At 37.1% G+C, this 21120-nt stretch overlaps 1 protein-coding gene across 2 annotated transcripts in view; it reads right to left on the reverse strand.

Annotated features, from left to right (window-relative positions):
- Positions 1-21120, reverse strand: part of hspa4a (heat shock protein 4a) — a 31516-nt gene that overhangs the window by 5625 nt on the left and 4771 nt on the right. Inside the window, exons 5-13 of one of the 2 annotated variants that reach the window (XM_079847100.1) lie at positions 16911-17010; positions 15875-16008; positions 8954-9198; positions 8742-8818; positions 6228-6379; positions 4056-4162; positions 3836-3969; positions 3069-3250; positions 924-1079 (exon numbers count right to left, since the gene is read on the reverse strand). In XM_079847100.1, coding sequence (XP_079703226.1) covers positions 924-1079; positions 3069-3250; positions 3836-3969; positions 4056-4162; positions 6228-6379; positions 8742-8818; positions 8954-9198; positions 15875-16008; positions 16911-17010 — 1287 coding nt within the window. The remainder of the gene's footprint in view (positions 1-923; positions 1080-3068; positions 3251-3835; positions 3970-4055; positions 4163-6227; positions 6380-8741; positions 8819-8953; positions 9199-15874; positions 16009-16910; positions 17011-21120) is intronic. The other variant, XM_079847101.1, reaches the window with a different exon arrangement.

Consider the following 21120-nt stretch of genomic DNA (forward strand, 5'->3'; position numbering starts at 1 on the left):
AGAAAGACATGAACATCTTGGATGACGTGGGGGAGAGTAAAAATCTGGAAATTTTAATTCTGAATTGAACTACTCCTTAAAGTGTTCTAGAGCAGTGGGAAAAGCTCCCATATCTTTTGTCATTGACGTGAAAGTGGACCATTTTACATTACTTGGAAAGTTATTATTCATTTAGCATGTTCATACAATTGACGATCTGTGATTAATCTGCCATATTTTCCAATATACTATCAATCGACCTCGACTGAATATGGACCTGGAAGCTGACAATGTGGTCATTTTGAAATCCATGCTTTTAAATACTTTTGCATTTGTTGTAATTTTGTGTATTTGGTAGGGATGTATTCGTCCCGAACCGTGCGGTAAGGATGTCACAGTCACACGACAAATAAAATTATATTTACTTAACCTGTTAGTAATGTCTTGATTATTTAATGTATGTCTAAATAAATTTGTCATGAAAACAAGTTGTGACAGCCACTGTGTAAATGATTATATTTTAAAAATAAACTGAAGTAGAAAATTAACTTTATAATTAGATTTAGAAGTTAATGCTAAACCTGCCTTATGTGCAATTTACAGTACATGTTTTTTTTTTGAGCGTTGGTTATTATATCTAAAAATAAATAGCAACTGAATTTAATAATTTGGGCTCTGTTGTTAAATGTAACCTTTAATATTATAGTAATGTGTAATTAAGGGCTCCCTATATAGTTTACAGCATTAGCTAAGATCGTTTTTTAGATTTAATTTAAACATATATACACATTTATTTGAAAAACACAGTTTAATGTAAGGAAAAAAAAGAAGCAATTTTGTGTTTAGTTTTCTCGCCCCTGCTGTACCGAACCGTGACTTCCAATACCGAGGTGTAATATATATACACTAATATATGGTGTTGGTGTGCAAGTGTGCTCACACACCTCCATGTCTTCAGTGTCTGATTTCTTGTCAGCATGTTCTTTCTGTTCATCACCTTGACCCTTCTGTGCATCACTTTGACCCTTCTGTGCATCACCTTGACCCTTCTGTGCATCACCTTGACCCTTCTGTGCTTCTTGATCCACGTGCATCTTGTTCTTTAAGGAGCAATAAATCACATACATGCTGAAGAGCTCAGGGAGGCAAAAGTTATCGCAACGCATGTGTACGCAACAAAGAGAAGCAATCTTACAATGGTTGACATTTTGAGAACCTTAGAAACGTTAGTTTTCGCATTTCACGATAGCAATGGTTATCACCAGGGTTTGAAATGAACTTTTTCACACACTGGCCGATTTGGCTACTAAATTTTTAAGTTACCGGCCATTCAGAACTCCTACTAGCCCAAAAAAAAAAAAAAGAAATGAATAGGCCTGTCGCGATAGTCGATACGTCAATTAATCGCACGATAAAAAAAAATGAGCTCGATAATTTTTCCGGCCGCGATAATTCCATTTGCATGCTTGTTTGTTTTCCTCGTCTCTCTCTCTCTACCAAAGAGACTGGATGACCACTCTCAGTTCTTTAGCGTATAGGAGGAGTGAACTCTCTTCGTCTCTTGTCAGTTGCATGGTCTTTGTGTGGGGAGGCGGCGCGCGGCGCTTGTCAGTCACATATGGGAAAGCGCCGGCGGGACTGTTTGTGGCTACTGCCGGGAGAGAGAGAAGACGCTAGTTGTGAGTTGCGACAGCGAGCCCGATCACATGAAAATGCGTATCTATACCACGAATGTTATTTCTCGTGCCATTTATACGCCAAAAATAGTTTTTGCGTGCATATGATACGCTCTTTATGGAGTGTAATACGCACGCACTCCTCACCCCTAATCCTAACGAAGTATTTTCAGTGCGTAGCATACACGCAATAAAGTGCGTCTCCGTCTCCCCGACAGTACACAATCACTTGACAAAGTAACAGGAGGACAGTGCTGAATGGTGTGATATGGCTTGTTGAGGCTTTTTTTAATTTGTTTACAAAGGTCCTAACCGGCAGTTTTGCCTGTTATGGAATGTATCACTATTTATGCCTAATTCTAAAGCCTAATGTTTAATATTTTTTGAAGTGCAATTTTGTTTACATCCATTTTATTTATTAACAGACATTTATTTTGTTAACAGACACTAAGAGTCCATTGCTTTTATTGTTTTTGGTTGTTTTGTTAATTTTTTTGGATATTTAAAATGTTTTCCGTTTTCAATGTTTAATATTCTTTAGAAATAAAAGTTTATAGATCGTTGAAAAGGTGTACCTGCATTATTATGCCATTATAATTATATTAAATGAAAATGGTCTCAGAACGACAATATTATCGTTTATCGCGATAATTTCTTGGACAATTTATCGTCCAGCAAAATTTGTTATCGTGACAGGCCTAGAAATGAACCAGATATATATATTATATATAAGAACTGAGAATGTAAAAAATGTGTACCTTGAAATGTAAGTCGCTTTGGATAAAAGCTTCTTCCAAATGCATAAATGTAAATGTAAATGTAAATGTATATATATATATATATATATATATATATATATATATATTCATTGCTTATTCAAAAAAAAAAATAATTAGGATGTTGGAAAATAACAGTATTTTCTGTTCACCAAATGCTTTTTAATCTTCTCTATTGCTTTAATGCAAATGAACAAGTGTGCCGTTATTTGTTGTGTAGTGACGTGTGTGTTCAAGTACGCCAGATATAAGCAGATTCTGCAATACGCTGTATTTAATATATCATGACTCACGAGTATATGAGCTAAATCTGTGCAGATTTGTCTTACACGAACTTCCAGCAAACTGAGTAAATATAACAAGTAACACGCAAATTGGCTCGTGATCTGACAGCGTTACCCGCCACAGTTCATCATTACACGCATTTGGCGGGTGTTCACTTCAAACCCTGGTTATCACCATCAACAGTGTCAATTTCAGGAGTGACTTCTGTACAGATGCAGAACGATAATAACGGGCTTTAACTCCACATTTATAATCATGGTGAGAAAAGTTAAACTGTTTTCAGAGCTATTGCTCATTTAAGATCAGGCTGATGTCAGATGTAGGGAGGCCGTGAGCACAGTGACGTCTTTACCTCGTCCTCTTTGGCTGGAGTGTCCGTCTCCATGGGTTCCTCCCCCTCTGCAGTTTTCAGGACCTCCACCAGGGAGGCGCTAGACACACTGAACACCCCGTGAACATTCACACGCACCTTCACCTTCACCTTCGAGCTCTCGCCCGACGGCTGAGGAACCACCTTCTGCACGTTAAACTGGCCTGTGGACAGGCACAAATTAGTCAGTAGGGATGCACAATTAATCAATTTCAGATTGTCTCAATTAAAGTGCCCCTATTATGCTATTTTAAAGGTTTCTAATTTTGTTTTGGAGTCTCCTATAATGCATCAAGTCAAAAAACACTTTCATTTTCTCATCATATACAGTGCAGCATTACCTAATTTCTTAAAAAGTCTGAAAAAACGTTTGAAGATGGAGTCTCTCCAAACCACTTCTTTTTGATGACCCAGTCTGTTGTCCATGGGGTAAGAAAAACAATCTTGTTTCTGTTTGAATTAACATTATTTTTCTCACCACATTGGCAGATCATTTTGCTTGTTTTAAGCAAAAACTCACTTAATTTTGATTAATTCCCCTGGAAAACAATTTTACTTATCTAGTAAATGCATCTTGATTTAAGAATTTTTAGATATTTGTACTGGAAACAAGACAAAAATACTAAGTAAGAAAAGCATTTTTTGCAGTGTAATTTTGACACTTCATTAATGTAAAATGGTTAGGGAACTGTGTGGACTACTGTAATGCATTTTCCAGTTAAGCAAAGCAAAGAGCATTCCCAACATACCTATGGTGGGATCGGGATACGGCAACTCTTTAAGATTGTTGTAGTAGGCCTCCAAAGCGAAGGGCTCCCTCCGGTAGAAACTCAGCACTTTAGAGAACGGTGCGGCGTGGTTCTTCGGGAACACTTCGCAATCACTGCAGAGCAAGACAGCATGACTATTACAATGGCGAACTAACCCTTTAATGAGTTAATCATGTCACGCAGAGAGCCAAGAACGCACCTGACGCCTTCATCAGCGGCTGAGCTCCACTTCAGAGAGATGGGGTACGGCACCACGTCTGTGATGGAAAACTCACGCACTTTAAAGGCGGGCGACAGGATTGCACACTGAGGAAAAACAAAACAGTCAAGTTAGTTGGAATCACTGGGAAACACTGCAGGATGACATTATGAGAAGTGGAGAGGGGAATAAACTACACAAGATAACACTAGCATAACAAGTCATAAGAATAACATTTATAATATTATAATCAGAACAATGTGTCAATGGTCCAAAGCAATTTGAAAAACATCACTTTTACAAAACGCTACATGTAAACGATATTCTTTGTTGTATTTTTCCGTCAAAACAGCAGATGATCTGGAATTACTCATATTTTAAGAGCAAGCAGAAGATATGCCGGTTTCTCCGGTAGTGGGAGGAACTAATGCGCAAATCTCATTGGCTGGCACTCATCTATTATCGTCCATGTCTTGATTTCAGCAAATTCATCAGTTTGAGCGAACACTTATAAAGTGATGAATATTCATGAACCCAGCAGCTCATCAATCCTTAGTGCGGTTCATATTGTTATTAGTAGCATTATTATCTTTTTATAATAATTACTATTATCTATTACTATGATCTATTTTTTTTTTTTACAGAAACACTGATTGACCAACAATATCTTAAGCATCACCACCAGTCCTAGGTTAAGCTAAAATTACAAATATGCATTCATACATGTAACCAAGTTTTAGTTCTAATCTAAGTTCTATCAATAAATAGTGCTTGATTATCATAATATAATGCTTGATATTCATGTTCAGATGTTCAGATATTTAAAAAGCTGTGCCATTTTACCAACATAAGTTGATTTGGTGGCATCTCATATATATATACATATATATATATATATATACACATACATATATATATATATATATATATATATATATATATATATATATATATATATATATATATATATATATATATTAGGGCTGTCAAACGATTAATCGCGATTAATCGCATCCAAAATAAAAGTTTGTGTTTACATAATATATGTGTGTGTACGGTGTATAATTATTTCCTATATATAAATACACACACATGCATATATATATTTAAGAAAATGTGTTATTTATATATAAAATATTTATATATAATATAAATTATATATAATATAAATATATATACACAGTATATACATGCAAATATTTCTTAAATATATACATATAGAAAATAATTATACACCGTACACACACATATATTATGTAAAAACAAACTTTTATTTTGGATGCGATTAATCGTTTGACAGCCCTAATATATATATATATATATATATATATATATATATATATATATATATATATTTATTTATTTATATTTATTAGGGGTTGAATGACTTAATATTTTTTAAAGTCGACATTTATGTGATTAAAGTAGAGTCGATGTCGACTAATCACTGACACACATGACACAAGGCTATTGCTCCTACATAACAGCTTAATTTTATCAGTTCTTCTGAATTTTTATCAGATTTCTGTGAGAAATATAACTTTATAGATAAAGTAGCACAGTAAATATTATATTTATATGAATGCATTAGTGTTAGAGAGTGACTGCGTATGAACGGCACCTGGCAGTGTCTCTCTACCTATAGTGAAGCTGTGGGTTTTAGTTACTAAGAAATATATGCTATAACTTTTCAGTTTCTAACCGATTTTATTGATAAATCACAGAACAGAGTTTACAATATATTTCTGCGCTACTGTCTGTGTGTGTGTGTGTGTGTGTGTGTGTGTGTGTGTGTGTGTGTGTGTGTGTGTGTGTGCATCAGCAGTTTAGAATGACGTTTAAATCACCTGTACAATAAGCTGTGTGAAACGAGCATTCACCCGATCAATTCTGAGCATCCAGATGGTATAATCAAACATATCTTGTGAAGCGCTCTCTGAGTATGCATTTATTTGTCATTTTAACAGAAACGGAGCGTAAAAGTGGATTTCTTATCCTGTGTGACCTTTTATGGCACTATCATTTTCCAGTTTTTACATTAGAAGTGGCATTTTGCCTGTTAGAAATACATGCACGGTTGAATGGCAAAACTCAGCATTTCCTTTGTGTAACCACTGCCATAGAGAAACAAACGAGTGACACGACGGCCAGAGAAAGGAGTGACGCACTAACCTGCAGTGCACACCCTCTGGCCACGGCCTCGTCCGCATTCAGCGTCATGCTCAGCTCCTTTCCGAAAAACTTGCTGATTTTGTCTTTGATGGCTGGAATCCTGGAGGCGCCGCCGACGATCTCCACCGCATAGATGTCCTCTTTCTTCAGCCCTGGTTGAAGGAGGAAGAAAACAACGCCCCATTAGACGTGTGCGAGATCACGTTTTTTTGATCGTGTGCGATTAAAATGTCTCCATGATCTGCTTTTGAAGAAATATCATAGTATCTACACTCTCTCACTTGCAGTTCTGTCAAAGGGTCAAAATAACTTATTTTCAACAGAAGAAAGATACAATCAAACACACGGAGTTTACGCTAAACTCTGCAGGACAGCGGCACTCCAGAAACAACGTTACCTATCCATGATGGAGATGTTGCTGTATTCAAATTTGAAGCTATATTTAAAACATTAATCCTAAAGTACTATGCAATTATGTAGCTATGTAAATAAACACAATAAGTATGTAATAAATCACTGTATATTAAATCCAACTGGTTTCTGTATATCTTCTCTGTAACACAATCATTTTCAATAATCTTTTGTCAAATTTGGCGAGGTTAATAAAAAAGGTAGGCAATGCGTAGCCGTGACAGGTCAAAGTCCTAAAGTCTTCAGACAATGGCCGTTTTTAACTTAGTTTTTGCAAAGAATTGTAGCGTTTCATAACTACAGGATGTTTCTCTTACAGCAGCCTTAGCATTTTGACTTCATGAGCCAAGTAATATTGTTTAACACCAATTACCACACATTAACATTCTCATGTATCTCAAAAAATATTAATTTAATTATTTATTTTCAGAGTTCAGACAGCTTTACTGCTTGAAAGTCTTTGTAAAGTTAAATTAAACTGTCGCATTGGTGTGACGTCAACTCCCCTCTTCGATTGATTGGCTAGAGGAGTAGCTGTCAATCTAGAACTAGTGGACCAATGGTGACACTTAAGCCCGCCCTAATTTACATGAAACTGGAACTGCAACATTTGGGAAAGCAAGCGCAGAACATAGTAAGAAGAGCGAAGAGAAAAACAGCACAAGCGTACAAAAGAGTAAAATATGAGCAGAAAATGCAAGAGAGCACAAAGTACAGAGTAATAAAACCAAGGAAAACATACTTTTTGAGAAAGCATGATCATAAGTTTAAGTTTTGTGCAAAATAACTTTTAATGTGTTTAAAGTTTTTATTCATGCTTGTTATTTCTTGATTCACGCTTATTATATTTTGATCCGTGACCACGTTGTTTGCTATTCTGATCATTTTGCATTATTTTTTTCAGTTTGTGCAATATATTTTTACATGCGTTTTAAAATTTTTGATTCACGCTTATTTTTTGATCCGTGGCTGCAATACATTAGGTGGGAAATTGATCCCATAGTAATGCCCAGTTACTTGCAAAATAGTAAAACCAACATGCAAAAAGAATCGTGATAAATTTGTGAATCTCCTGAAAAAAACTGTGATATGATCTTTTTGCCATATCGCCCACCCTTACCCAAGCGTGCCGCAATAGTGCTGTAAAGTGAGGCCAAAGCGTCTCGATCACCCCCTGCTGGCTGGTCCCAGTATAGCTCATAAACCCTGCCCTCTCCATGTAATGTAATGGACATGACTAAACTAAACAATGAAATAACAAATTGTCCAAAGATGTTTTCTGTCATTTTAGGTAGTTTTTAACCTCACTGATTTAAGTTTAAGTGTTTTTTTAAAAAAGAATTTAAAGTTTGGTCTTAGTTATTTGATGCTATAGACCTTATGCGCCAGAGAAACGAGGGCGCCGCCATCTTTAGAATATTGTCTTTGAGCTTTGTTTTTGCGGTCGCTCTGTATATTTCTATGGCGCTGCTGTCCAGGAGTAATTAGCTTTTGAAGTGGATTTACTTAATGTAAAGTTAACCAAAGTTATCATGAGGATGAGGATGTTTAAAGCAGATGACTTAACTAATGTCAGTCGACCGGGAAGATTTTAAAACGAGCCGTTCATTAATAAATACGCAATATCACTGTGAAAATACAGACCGGAAGTCAAAAGACAACAAGCGCCGCGCTGAAAAGGGGCGGGGCTACAGAAGGTCTATAAAAACGGGAGTGTGACGTCATGATTGACAGCTTCTCTACATGAAGTAGTCACTGAGGCGCCAACGGACATTTTTGGGGATTTTCGGGAGGAGATCGGAGCTTCAGCTTTAATTTCTATTTTTCCATAACTGTTTATTTCACACGACATCATGAGTTGTTCAGCAGTAAACCGTTTCTGCGGGAGTGAGGGCGGGACCTTGATATCGCGGATCCACTTTACACTTTATGCTTTACGGGTCCCAAATCTACGCAAGATGCCAGCGCCATATTGGGACTTTGGCGGCTTCACTTTTCCCCAGTGGAAGAGAGTGAAGGTGCGTCGTCCATCTTTTTTTCCAGTCTATGGTTCCATCACTCTGTGGCGAGCGGGAAAGCCCCGGGAAAAGCGTGTGTACTCACTGGTTTGTTCCATGATGCTGCGCAGAGGATTCTCCACCCGGGCCAACAGCCCTGCACACAGCTCCTCAAACTTGGCTCTGGAACAGAAGAGTCATCATGATATTATTAGACCTGGTATTTTAACAAAGTAACCTCTCATTTCCCCTTCACTGCTCAGTTTCTAATTTACTCTGCTGACATCGAGCGCCCGATTTAGCTCCTGGATTGCTAACCTGTTGAGTTTGCTGCTGACATCGATGTCATTCATGAAGCATTCGATGTTGAGCGGCAGGTCGGAGGAGTTGGCGCTCATGAGCTTCTTGAGTTTCTCGCACTCCTGGTAGAGTCGCACCAGAGCGCGGGGCTTCGATCGCACGTCCAGCTTGTACTTCTGAGCAAACTCCTCACAGAAGTATTTGACCAGCACCTCATCGAAGTCTTTACCTCCCAGCTCAGGGTCAAACGCAGAACCCAGAACCTGCATTAATCAGCCAATAAAGGGACAAACAAAACAATTAGAGATGTGCAACACTAAACACTTTAAAAACGGTTTCATAGCATTCACACAGCATGTGTACGTCAAAAACTGGACAGAATGCAGGGGTCTCTCAAGTCATTCATAATTATTTTGACTTGATGTCATCTTAAAGCTGCAGTCCGTAGTTTTTCCTCTCTGTCGCCATCTCTGTTTGAAATCTGCAATTGCAGTTATTCACGTAATTATCAACTTTACATGGGTTGTGTCTCGGCACGGCACAGCGCGGATGAATCCAGTGTTTTGAGGAGAATGTGCGGCTGTCAGTCGCCGCAGGTGTGCTGATACTTTTTGGAAGTATGACCAACATAAGAATTTTCACCGGAAAATGTCATCTGAACAAGTAAGTAACATCCTGTTCTGACCAACTAAGGGGAAAAAAGCATTGCAGTAAATCGCGCTGATTAAATCTAACGATCGCTTATCATATCACGTCAAATCGTGCAAATTAAACTTAGTTCTCAAATTGTTAATGTTAACACCATCAGCATTGCGTGACATTTAATGCCCATCCGATATTTATCCTTGTTTTCCCATGGGCCGGTTGCAGTCTCTTTTCCTCTGTAGCCACTCCGAAGTCCAAAGTCTTTTGCATTTTACAGCAGGTGAATCTCCAGTTGTCACTGGTGATTGTCGTTTGAACCTTTCTGGATCCGCCATCAAACTGATAAGTTTAATCATATCAAGTGCTGTGAGAAAAGCTATAAATCTCCAACATCCTCATGGCCTACTAGCCGAGACTCTTCTTTATGTGGTCAGATGTGACGCAATGACGCAAACACATGCTCGAATTTCCTGTGGAAATCCACCAGTACCACTGGAGTTAAAACATTATTACAAGCTTACCGTTTTGAATAGAGATGCACCGATTACAATTTTCTAGGCCGATTCCGATTTCCGATTTTTCATTGAGTTTGACCTGCCGATACCGATTTTAGCCGATTCCGAATATTTATATTATTTGAACAAATATTTATTTTCGACCTTTTCTTTAGCCCTTTCACGTGTAAGTTTATAATATTCTAACTGACACCCCCACCCCCCAAAGTGAGTTTTTAAGGCGAACTTTCCCTTTAATGTTTCCATGGCGACGCGTCACGCAATACACCGCAGCCACAATAATAAGACAGATGTGTCGCTTTTATTTCACTTTTCCTTTTTTATTCAAAATATTCACAAACTTGCTTACCATGTCATCAACTAGCCTATCTGATATTTCGATTCTCAAATACGTGTAAGTGAGCGTGTTTGGTCGTTTAAAAACCTTTATAAATAATCTTGATCTATAACATGAGATGGGCGCCGCAATGTTGTCCTGTCAGTCGGATTTACAGCACGTGAATTCATCAGTTTCTCCCGAAATAAATGCAAGAAAGTGGCCGGTGAACTGAGAAGAATAGAGTAAACTTTATAGTTACTTCCACTATGTTTGTCTGATATGAATAACACATGTCGGCAAATTATATTTGAATAGATTGTTATTGCTGCTTCCACAGACATCAGTGTGTATTTTACAAACTCCAAATGTATTGTTTTACTCGTGCTTATGTGTATTTAAATATCTGAAACCTAAAATAAACATTATGAGGTTGAAAACACTGCTTAGTTGTGATATATGACAGCGCTGAACGCGTCCGACTCTGGCTCAGCGCCAGCCAACGCGCGAAAGCACAGTTTGAATCTGGCAGTCGACGTCACTGAACATTATAAATGTGGCACCGTAACGTTACTCCAGGGCTCGAAATTAACTTTTTTACTTGGTAGCACTGGTGCTCCCAACTTCAAAAAGTTAGGAGCACCCACCAAAAATTAAGGAGCACCACAACTACAAATGATATATTAACAGATTTTATTTCATCCTGTGGCCAAGATTTGAAATTTGGTCTTCTGGCTCTATATCATCTCACCCCGATGATATTGGCACATGATCTGTCATTTGACATAAATTTAGTGAAGGCAAGCTCTTCTTTGGCGATTGTGTATGCGGTGTTATATTCATAGACAGTATGGTTATATTTGACGTATCCTGCCGATTAAAAGCCTTAATAATTGAACCTGATGAACCTGATTTGTTTGCCACACACCTGTCCCTGCATTTTTCACTTGGCACTCTATTGCTATTAATATGCAGTATTAATCTTTGTTAATCTTAGTTAATAAAAATACAGCTGTTCATTGTTCATTAATGTTACTTCACAGTGCATTAACTATGTTAACAAATAAAAAAAAAATTTTCAATAATGTAGGCTATTAGTAGCCCAAATGTTGAAATTAACATTAACAATGGTTAACAAATTAACAAAGTGCAGTTTATTAATAGTACGTTAACTGTTAACTAGAATTTAATAAGTGGAACATTATTGTAAAGTGTTACCGATTTGTTATACACCGATTCAGACGTCTCGTGAGTGTGTTGGACAGATCAGTTGTTTTAACCATTCATTAAAGTGAATCGGTTCAAATGAGTCATTAGTTCGCGAATCGGACGTGTCATTAGTGGACGTGTAGCATACGGCAAGTGTTGTGATTATCCCGGTAGTTTATTTTTTAGCACAATTCACACTCCACGGTAATTTAGGAGAAAAAAAAATCTCTGAATGCTCCACGTGAAACTTCGGTCTTCCGCCCTTTTTCTATCGTGTCAAATGATTTTGATTAATATGCGCGAGGGAGAGAGAGCAAGACAGCGCTCGTGTTGTTTGAAGACGTGAGAGTGCGCGCGCGCGGCCGGGGCTTTCTCTCGTCAAGCGCAGCAGTCACTCACGCACCGATCAAATAAGGCTTTGGCGGCCGCCAAAAAAAAATCAATGCAGGAAAAACCCCGGGATTGGTTATATAACGTTGGATAGAATGACGGTCCGGCCATCGCGTATCAGCGCACATAAGGTACACACTGTGAAGTAATTTGCAAACGTTTTTTAGAGAAATGAAAACAGGTCGCACCACAACCATTATTTGCACTCGCACAAATGCTCCCAAATATATTTTTAGGTCGCACAGATTAAATTTCAGGAGCATATGCGACCAAAATAGTCGCAATTTCGAGCCTTGTACTCTCAGGGGTACAGAAATAAAAATCCCATATATGAGACCGAACCGCTCAAAGGGTTAATAATGCGGCGCCTGACTGCATTTGACCGGCATAAAATCGGCATATGTCAGACTGACCGGCCGGTCGCCGGTCATGGCCGATCACGTGAAAATCGGCCAATTCCGGTCACCAGCCGATCAATCGGTGCATCTCTAGTTTTGAATCGAGCTACGGCAAGCAGAGAGTTTTGAACACTGGCAGGTGATGTACTTGTTCAAACATTTATTTTGGATAATTGAACTAAAAAAAAAGTTACGGACTGCAGCTTTAAAAATGCAATAGTCATGGCACTGCAGACAAAATACAGCAAGACATTAGAGCTGCACGATTAATCGTTAAAAGATCATCATCTCGTTCCTAAAAGAAAGCGATCCGCCTTTTGACAAGTACGTAAAATCAACTTTTAAAAGTAACTTGACACTTTAAATAACGATTGTATTGATTACTTTTTTTAAAAATTCACTCAGTTGAAACATTTTAAATGGACTTATTTTGTTAGCTGTCTGTTCATGATCTCTGTTTGAAAAAAAAAAAAAAAAAAGTGATTCTCAGCTCATTCAGAATCGTGCAGCTCTACAAGACATGCCTGTGTAAACTGGCTAACGATCTGGAGTCACATAATACTTCTTTTTGAAACATATTGCCAAGTTTGTTACAAAACCAGTGCTTTAACGGCTGTAGAAACAGTGTTTTTTTAAAAAGAAAAGACTCAAAGAGAAGCATGTTGAACGTCCAACAATTACTTTTACACACATTAAAAATTGGCATTCACATTTATTCAAATGAACTGAGTGCAGAGCGAGCGCGTTTACATGCACGTTCCTAACCTGATGATGCTTAATAAGCCGACGTGTGTGGTCATGTAAACGCGTTAAATCAGTTTCCTTAATCGCCATAAAAGCTTAAGCATAAACCGATTTACAGTTTGATTTTTACCCATTACCCCGATTTCTCTTGACATGTAAACATATTAACATGCGTTCTGTCAGCTTATTGAAGTGATTAGGGTGGTCCTTATTTTTAAAGTCTCCAATTTGTCATGCTCTTAATCCTTCAAATTGTTCCTTTATATAAGAAAATACAGCATGCCATTTTTTATGGCAGTAACATAATAATTACTGGTAGCTCAATAGCTTTAAACTTTCTGAGATTTTGATGATTTTCGTAAAAACAGATCATTTGATTTGGTATTGTACCTGGCTAGTAAAATTCCCAAAAAATCTACATAAAAGCATCTAATGCACCATATATTCCTAAATATGTATTTTAGATACATATCTCAGTTTACTTACTGTAGAAACTAAATCCAAATTAATCCATCCATGACCCGGTTTAGCAGATTTACCTTTCCTGGTGGAATCAATACATATTTCTATTGATGATCATCTTGGTTATTGTTTGGGTTTAGAGCACATTTCTTGGTTTAAAAAATTACATTACGTTCCTTGAAATTGACCCGGAACTTTGGCCGAATCAAGCAGATTATCAGGAGGCACAGGCAACCATGCAATGAAAGTAGTCAATGATCACGCCAAGAGAGAGGAGTGGCTCTGATTCAAGAATACAGTGGCTATCTCACACACTCTGAAGAACAACTGCAGTTTCTCCTTCATGTGGTGGAAGATCACCGACGGATCTATCCAGACTGCAAAAAGTCAACACTGGCTGCTGAGCATCAGAAATGAGGGATTGTTGAAAACTTTGCGCTTTTTTGAGATTGTTGTCATTGTCACGTCAGTGTTGCTCTGATTTCAATAAAATGTAGTTCATTTGCAGCAACTTTTAATATTACTTGCATATCACAATAACGCCGCACAGCTTAACATAGGCAATCTTCCACATGATTGAGCTACCTCTAGATATCATTTTTTTGTCAACATTTTTTTATATTTCTAATTTTGAAGTTAAAAGGAACAGTTTAAAAGGTTAAGACACTAGGACCACCCTAGAAGTGATGCGTGACGGAAAAGCGTCCTTACACGGCAGATTTCAGCGCGTCCAGCCACACAGCGAGTGTCTCACGGTATGGGAGGAAAAAAACATCCCAAACTTGGGGAATATTAAATGTATTCTCAGCTCGTGCAGTTGAAGAACACGAGAGGAGAATGAGTGCGCAAGATTCCCGCTGACATTTTGAAATACTCTGGGGCTTTTAATGCTTTATTTAACATCACAACTCACATAATAAACAGAGTGAAATACATGATGAAAGCTTGTGTTGACGTCACTACCAGGCAATAACCTGTTTAATACAGCTAGTAAACGTGGGTACTTGCATTGCCAGGTTATTAATTTGCATGTAAAGCAGTAACTCGGGTCATTTCAATCAACTGATTTCTGGTAGTTTTCAGCGCATTGGCGTGAATGTAAATGTGTTTTAATCGAACCAAACCTGCCAATAGTGAACACACCCTTAGTTGAAGATAAGATAACCATGCTGTGATCAGTTAAGAATTAACACTAACATGTGTATTAGGGCTGCACGATATTGAAGAAAAGTGCGATATGCGATAACTCATTAAATAATGCGATATTTGATATGCGATGCGATAATGCTTTAAGTGTGTAAAATAAACTTAAATTATCTTTAAAATATAAAATTATATAACCAACATACTTGTTTCACATTCTTTTTGCTGCAGTGTTTTACTGTATATAAATAATAATAATAAAACTGTGTATATATATATATATATATATATTAGGGCTGTCAAACGATTAATTGCGATTAATCGCATCCAAAATAAAAGTTTGTGTTTACATAATATATGTGTGTGTACTGTGTATGGAGTATAATTATTTTCTATATATAAATTCACACACATGCATATATATTTAAGAAAAATGTGTTATTTATATATAAAATATTTATATATAATATAAATTATATATAATATAAATATATATACACAGTATATACATGCAAATATTTCTTAAATATATACATGCATGTGTGTGTATTTATATATAGAAAATAAATATACACCGTACACACACATATATTATGTAAAAACAAACTTTTATTTTGGATGCGATTAATCGCGATTAATCATTTGACAGCCCTAATATATATATATATATATATATATATATATATATATATATATATATATATATATATATATATATATATATATATATATATATATATATATGAATTGTTATTTTAAGTGTTTTTTAAGTGTTAATCAGTGTAAACCTCGGGGTTCAGGGTTTCAGGTTATCCTACATTAGGGTTATTTAACAACAGAAACTCAATAATCAAATGTAAAAATAAAACACTGCTTAATTTTCACTGTATGAATTAAATGTATACTGATTCTTATTAAAGCTACAAAAGTTATTCAGCCAAGAGCAGCGAGTGATTTCCTCTGTCTTTTATTCATGACCCCAGTTATTGCAAGCTGTTGCGATACGCATATCACGATATACACATTTGCGATATTTCAATAATTTCGATATATTGTGCAGCCATAATGTGTATTATAAATTATGTGGGCAAAAAAACAAAACAAAAAAACAACGTACCTTCAACTTCCCCTTGTTAAAGGCACACGCAGAGACCTGGTAACTAGCATGACCAACATCCACAAACACCACAGTCCTGGGCTTTTCCTCAGGAGCAGGCAGGTCCTGTTTGTAGATCCCATATGCCAGAGCAACTATGATGACAGGAACACATGCAATATAAGTACTATAATAACAACATGAACGCAGTAATAAACTGTTAGAACGAACAGTACTTTTTTCCTAGACTCTCATTACTGTCACTCTTGACGATTCACCTAAAATGACAATTTTGACAATGACAATTCACCCTTGCTTGTGTTGTACCGACTAGGCTGAGGACAATCACAGTTCGCTCTCATCATTTAAGTGTTTTGAATGTAAAGAAGACGAAGCATTCGAGAGCTACAGTGGAGGGCAAGACTTATTTGGGTCTGTTCCTTAAACGAAACTATTACACACCAAATTCCCAGACTTCTGAAGCCGTATGAGGATGAGGAAACACTTAAATGTGCTTATTTATTTTAACCTTTTGGGGGCCTGTCAATAGCTATGTTCCCATCCACTTATTTTAATGCGCATTTTGGGATATCGCATAAAAAAAACTGCTGGATGGAAACGCCAAGATGCGTATAAAAACAAAAATTATGCATAAAAAAAAACTTGTATGCTCATTTGGGTCAGATCATTTTTTTTATCTGATAACAAAACATGAGCATAAAGTTACCGCATAAATTCCTCTATGCGCATCAAAAAACACGTTCTGAGACTTTATTATATACAAAGTTATCATATTCAGAGGCTTCTCCTACTTTTCTTAGTGATATTTAGCGCTAGTTTATCAGGAATTGATGTTTTGTTCTCTTCGACTCACTGCTTTATTCGCAAATGTTTTATGCAATATTCCAATTTTGCTCATAAGTAAAATTTTCGCAGCTTTGGAAGGAAACACAGCTAATGTACCATCCATTATGTAGGTCAGGCGTAATCGGAGGGGGAGTAAACAATGACAGGCGGCTCATTTTGGGGTGAACTGAATCCATCACGAGTACTTTACCTGCTGTTGTGTCGTTCATGAGTCTGAGACAGTTAAGGCCTGCGATCTGTGCAGCATCAATGACTGATCTTCTCTCGGCATCAGTAAAGAAGCTGGGGACCTGTGTAAGGGCATGGGAAAAACATTCACATTCATTACACAGACACGTAAAACAATTCAATATCCTGAAAATAACATGAGAAGTGTTACTGGGGCGAGAGTTTGAGGAACTAAGAATGGATCAGAGCAAGAATCAGAAAAACTGACTCAACTTACAGTCAAATCAGAGGCTAAAATCACCCATGTGAGGTGAAGTGACGTTTGCCATAAGAGTTTCAAAATCTGCCAATAGTACAGCAGTTTCAGTAAACCTCCAGTAAACCCAGTTTGCACACTTTCACCGTGGTTAGGTCACACTTTGGGTATTTTGGGTCCAACTGCAATCGTGCACATACAGTATATTAGGGCCGCACGTTGCATTCGGAGATCGACTACTTTTGACTGACAAAATTCCAGCCACCGGAACACTAACTGATAAAGTGAGTCGTACAAAACCTTTCTTTTTAGTAAACTCTGTGAACACAAACAATGTTCTCAATGCTGGAGTTCATGTGTAGAGCCGCTGGTGATACTTCCAGCACAGTTTCATGTTGTGTCGAGCCTTCTTAGTGTTTTAAAAATAGAGATTTTTGATGCTATCATAGTCGTGCCCCATTCACAAGGCAATTTGACCGAAAACGAAAATACGGTCAAACTTAAAAGTGGCGTTTCCATTCTAATTATGCTTTTAAACGAAAGTTTGACTCGGGTAGATTCACAAAAAGACCCTAGGTTGCATTTTGGCGAGAGTTACGCTTTAATAAACTCAAAGGTTGCTGAAGAATGCAACTAAACATGGAATTAGTTTCCATTGTTATGCTGATGACACTCAAATCTATATTTCATCACGGCCAGATGAAAACGCTAAATTATCCAAATTGACAGAGTGTGTTAAAGATATAAAAGATTGGATGACGCGCAATTTTCTTTTATTAAATCCAGACAAGACAGAGGTACTAATCATCGGTTCAAAAAACCGCCCACAAAACCTCTCACAATACAACTTTAACATAGTAGGATGTCCTGTTACTTCATCCTCTACAGTAAAAGACTAGACTGCAACCTGTCTTTTGAAAATCATATTTCATATGTTACAAGAACAGCCTTTTTCCACCTTAGAAACATTGCTAAGCTACGTAATATGCTATCAGTTTCTGACGTAGAAAAGTTAGTTCATGCATTCATGACCTCGAGACTAGATTACTGTAATGCTTTATTAGCTGGTTGTCCTGCATCCTCAATAAACAAGCTACAGTTAGTCCAAAATGCCGCCGCTAGAGTTCTAACTAGATCAAGAAAATATGATCATATAACACCAATCATCACTACATTGGTTACCTATAAAGTCCTGTGTTAATTATAAGGTATTGCTACTGACTTATAAAGCCCTAAACGGCTTAGCTCCAGTCTATTTAACCGATCTTCTATCGCCCTATAATCCATCGCGCTCTTTAAGATCACTAAATTCGAGGCTTTTGGTGTTTTACCTAGGATATCCAGATCCACCAAAGGAGGATTTTCACATTTAGCTCCAAAACTGTGGAATGGCCTTCCTGATACTGTTCGTTGCTCAGACTCGCTCTCCCAGTTTAAAACTAGATTAAAGACGCATCTCTTCAGCCAGGCATTCATATAATACTTTTAATCTTACAGTTAAATCCGGTCTCTAGTTCATAAACGCCAGAGGAGAACTGGCCCCCGACTGAGCCTGGGTTCTCCCAAGGTTTTTTTTTCTCCATTAGGTCACCTGATGGAGTTTTTCGGTTCCTTGCCACTGTTGCCTTTGGCTTGCTCAGTTGGGGATATTTGGGGATATTTAATTTAATTAATCAATCAACGATGCTATTGATCAGCATTACCAAACGTGGACGTTCCACTAGAAACAAACATTGATGTATTGTTTTAATTTAATACTGTGAAGCTGCTTTGATACAACCTATGTTGTGAAAAGCGCTATATAAATAAACTTGACTTGACTTGAACTTTTTATTACAATAGTGTATACAGTTAAAATGATATGACAGTCCCAATCACAGCTTTTAATGCTTTGCATTGCTGTTTGACCGGGAAACTGAAGAACTCTTCTAGCAGGTTGTTTAAATGAACGAAACGCATCCTATGTGAGATTAATCAGATATTTACATTACATAAACTTAATATTACGACTTATATCTGCACAAAATGACGTGAATGCACAAGCGAACTTGACTGTGCTGGTCAGAACGTGTAATCCCTGTTCTGGACGCGCTATTCCCACAACAACGCGCTGAAATATGGCAACTAAACCCAGAGAATTCACAACGTTTTATTACGATAGTGTTCTCACTATAACGCCATGTATACGACAGTCCCAATTATAGTCATTAATGTGCATTGCTGTTTGAGCTGCGCACGCTGAAGATAAAGATGATCACCGGTACAATGAAGCGCTTTACTGTATCGTTCATTAACTCAACCAAACACATCCTATATTAGATTAATCACACAAAATAAACATATTACAACTTAGAATGGCACAAAATGCTGTGAATGCTCAAGCGAACTTGACTGTGCTTGTCATGAAGGCTTAACTCCATAGACGCGCTCGTTGCGCTGAAACACCGCCGAACAACAATTCACAACATTATTTTACAGGCGTGTTCTTTTATAATGTTATGAAGCCTACAGTATGTGACAGATTTGTGCGGCACATGTTGCACTGTATCTTCCTTTTCAAAGTGATTCCAATCATTCAAATCCATCATGGCGAACAGCGCACATCTCTCAACTAAAGTGTATAATCTATTATCTATCGGCTTTGATATATCGGCCTAATTTTCTTATCGGATCGATAACGATAACATCAAAAAAGACCATTTATCGGCCGATATCGATATGTGGTCGATATATCATGCATCCCTAATCAGTAGTAAACGCTGCTCCATCTGAAAGCACTGAGTTTGAGTCGAGCATTTGAAAAAGCAACACTCCTCAAACATCTTTCCAAACATGAGAAGCATTTAATAACCTCTTGTCCAACAACAGACAACATTTAATAACATGCTTTTACTCCAAACTCACTTCATAATGACAGTTGAGCTCATCCTTCTGGGAGATGATGTGCTTCTTACACAGAATAAGGCAGTCGTGTGTTTATTAGTCATGTTTAATCAAAGCGTTTCAATCTTCTGTTTATTTATATAGGGATTTCCTGGAACGATGCGTGTTATCTACTTCTGCGGCGGGGCATAGCGTGTGTGTGAGACTCTGGTGTTCAGATGGATATGTGGCGCGCGTGTGTGTGTGTGTGTGTGTGTGTGTGTGTGTGCAGGGGTGATGGTAGAAAAAAATCCTGAGTCTGAACTTTTTTCCCTGGGAGATAAGCGGGCCCCTAAGCCAAGATATATGCCCTGATCAACATAATTGTCAAGCGTGATCCAGGGGTGTGCTCCCCTAGGAGAACATTTTAATAAATAGTCCCTTAAATGATAGATACTGGTGACTTTTGTGGATATAAATGGACATCATTCAGACATGAGATGAACAAACCCAATACAAGCCTATATTACAGTAGCAGGTTTCAGTAAGTCAAATTTAAGACCTTTTTAAGGCATTTTAAGACCATAAAGATTGAAATTTAAGACCTATATGACGTATTGCCAAAAAATATTCAAATCAAAGAATTCATTTTATTTCAATGAATTCAGTAATTGAAAAAGCATTAATTTAATTTACAGATAAAGCAATCACATTAGTAACCTTCCACACCCAACAACGTGTGAACAGAGAAAAGAACAGAATCAGATATAATTTTTTTTATAGAAAATTGTACTTTGCATATTATACTGTAAAAAACACATAATTAGTTGATTTTAGTTGATCATAACAAGATATGAAATGGCATGAACATTTCATTTCATGATTATAGTGACAAAAATGATCACAGTTATCACAGAATCCTGTTCAAAAAGTACTAATACTACACAATGAAATCAGTTCACCAAGTTTTATGTCGAAAACCAGCAAATAACAAATAAAGCATCAATATGCACTTTTTGTTTACATAAACATTAAAATAATACCATTAAAAATGATAGCCAGATTTTAAAAGTGTCTTGCTATTCCTTATATACTAACATGTACAAGTTCAAAT

This window comes from Squalius cephalus (genome assembly GCF_949319135.1).
Source record: "Squalius cephalus genome assembly, chromosome: 17".
Classification (NCBI taxonomy): Eukaryota; Metazoa; Chordata; class Actinopteri; order Cypriniformes; family Leuciscidae; genus Squalius; species Squalius cephalus.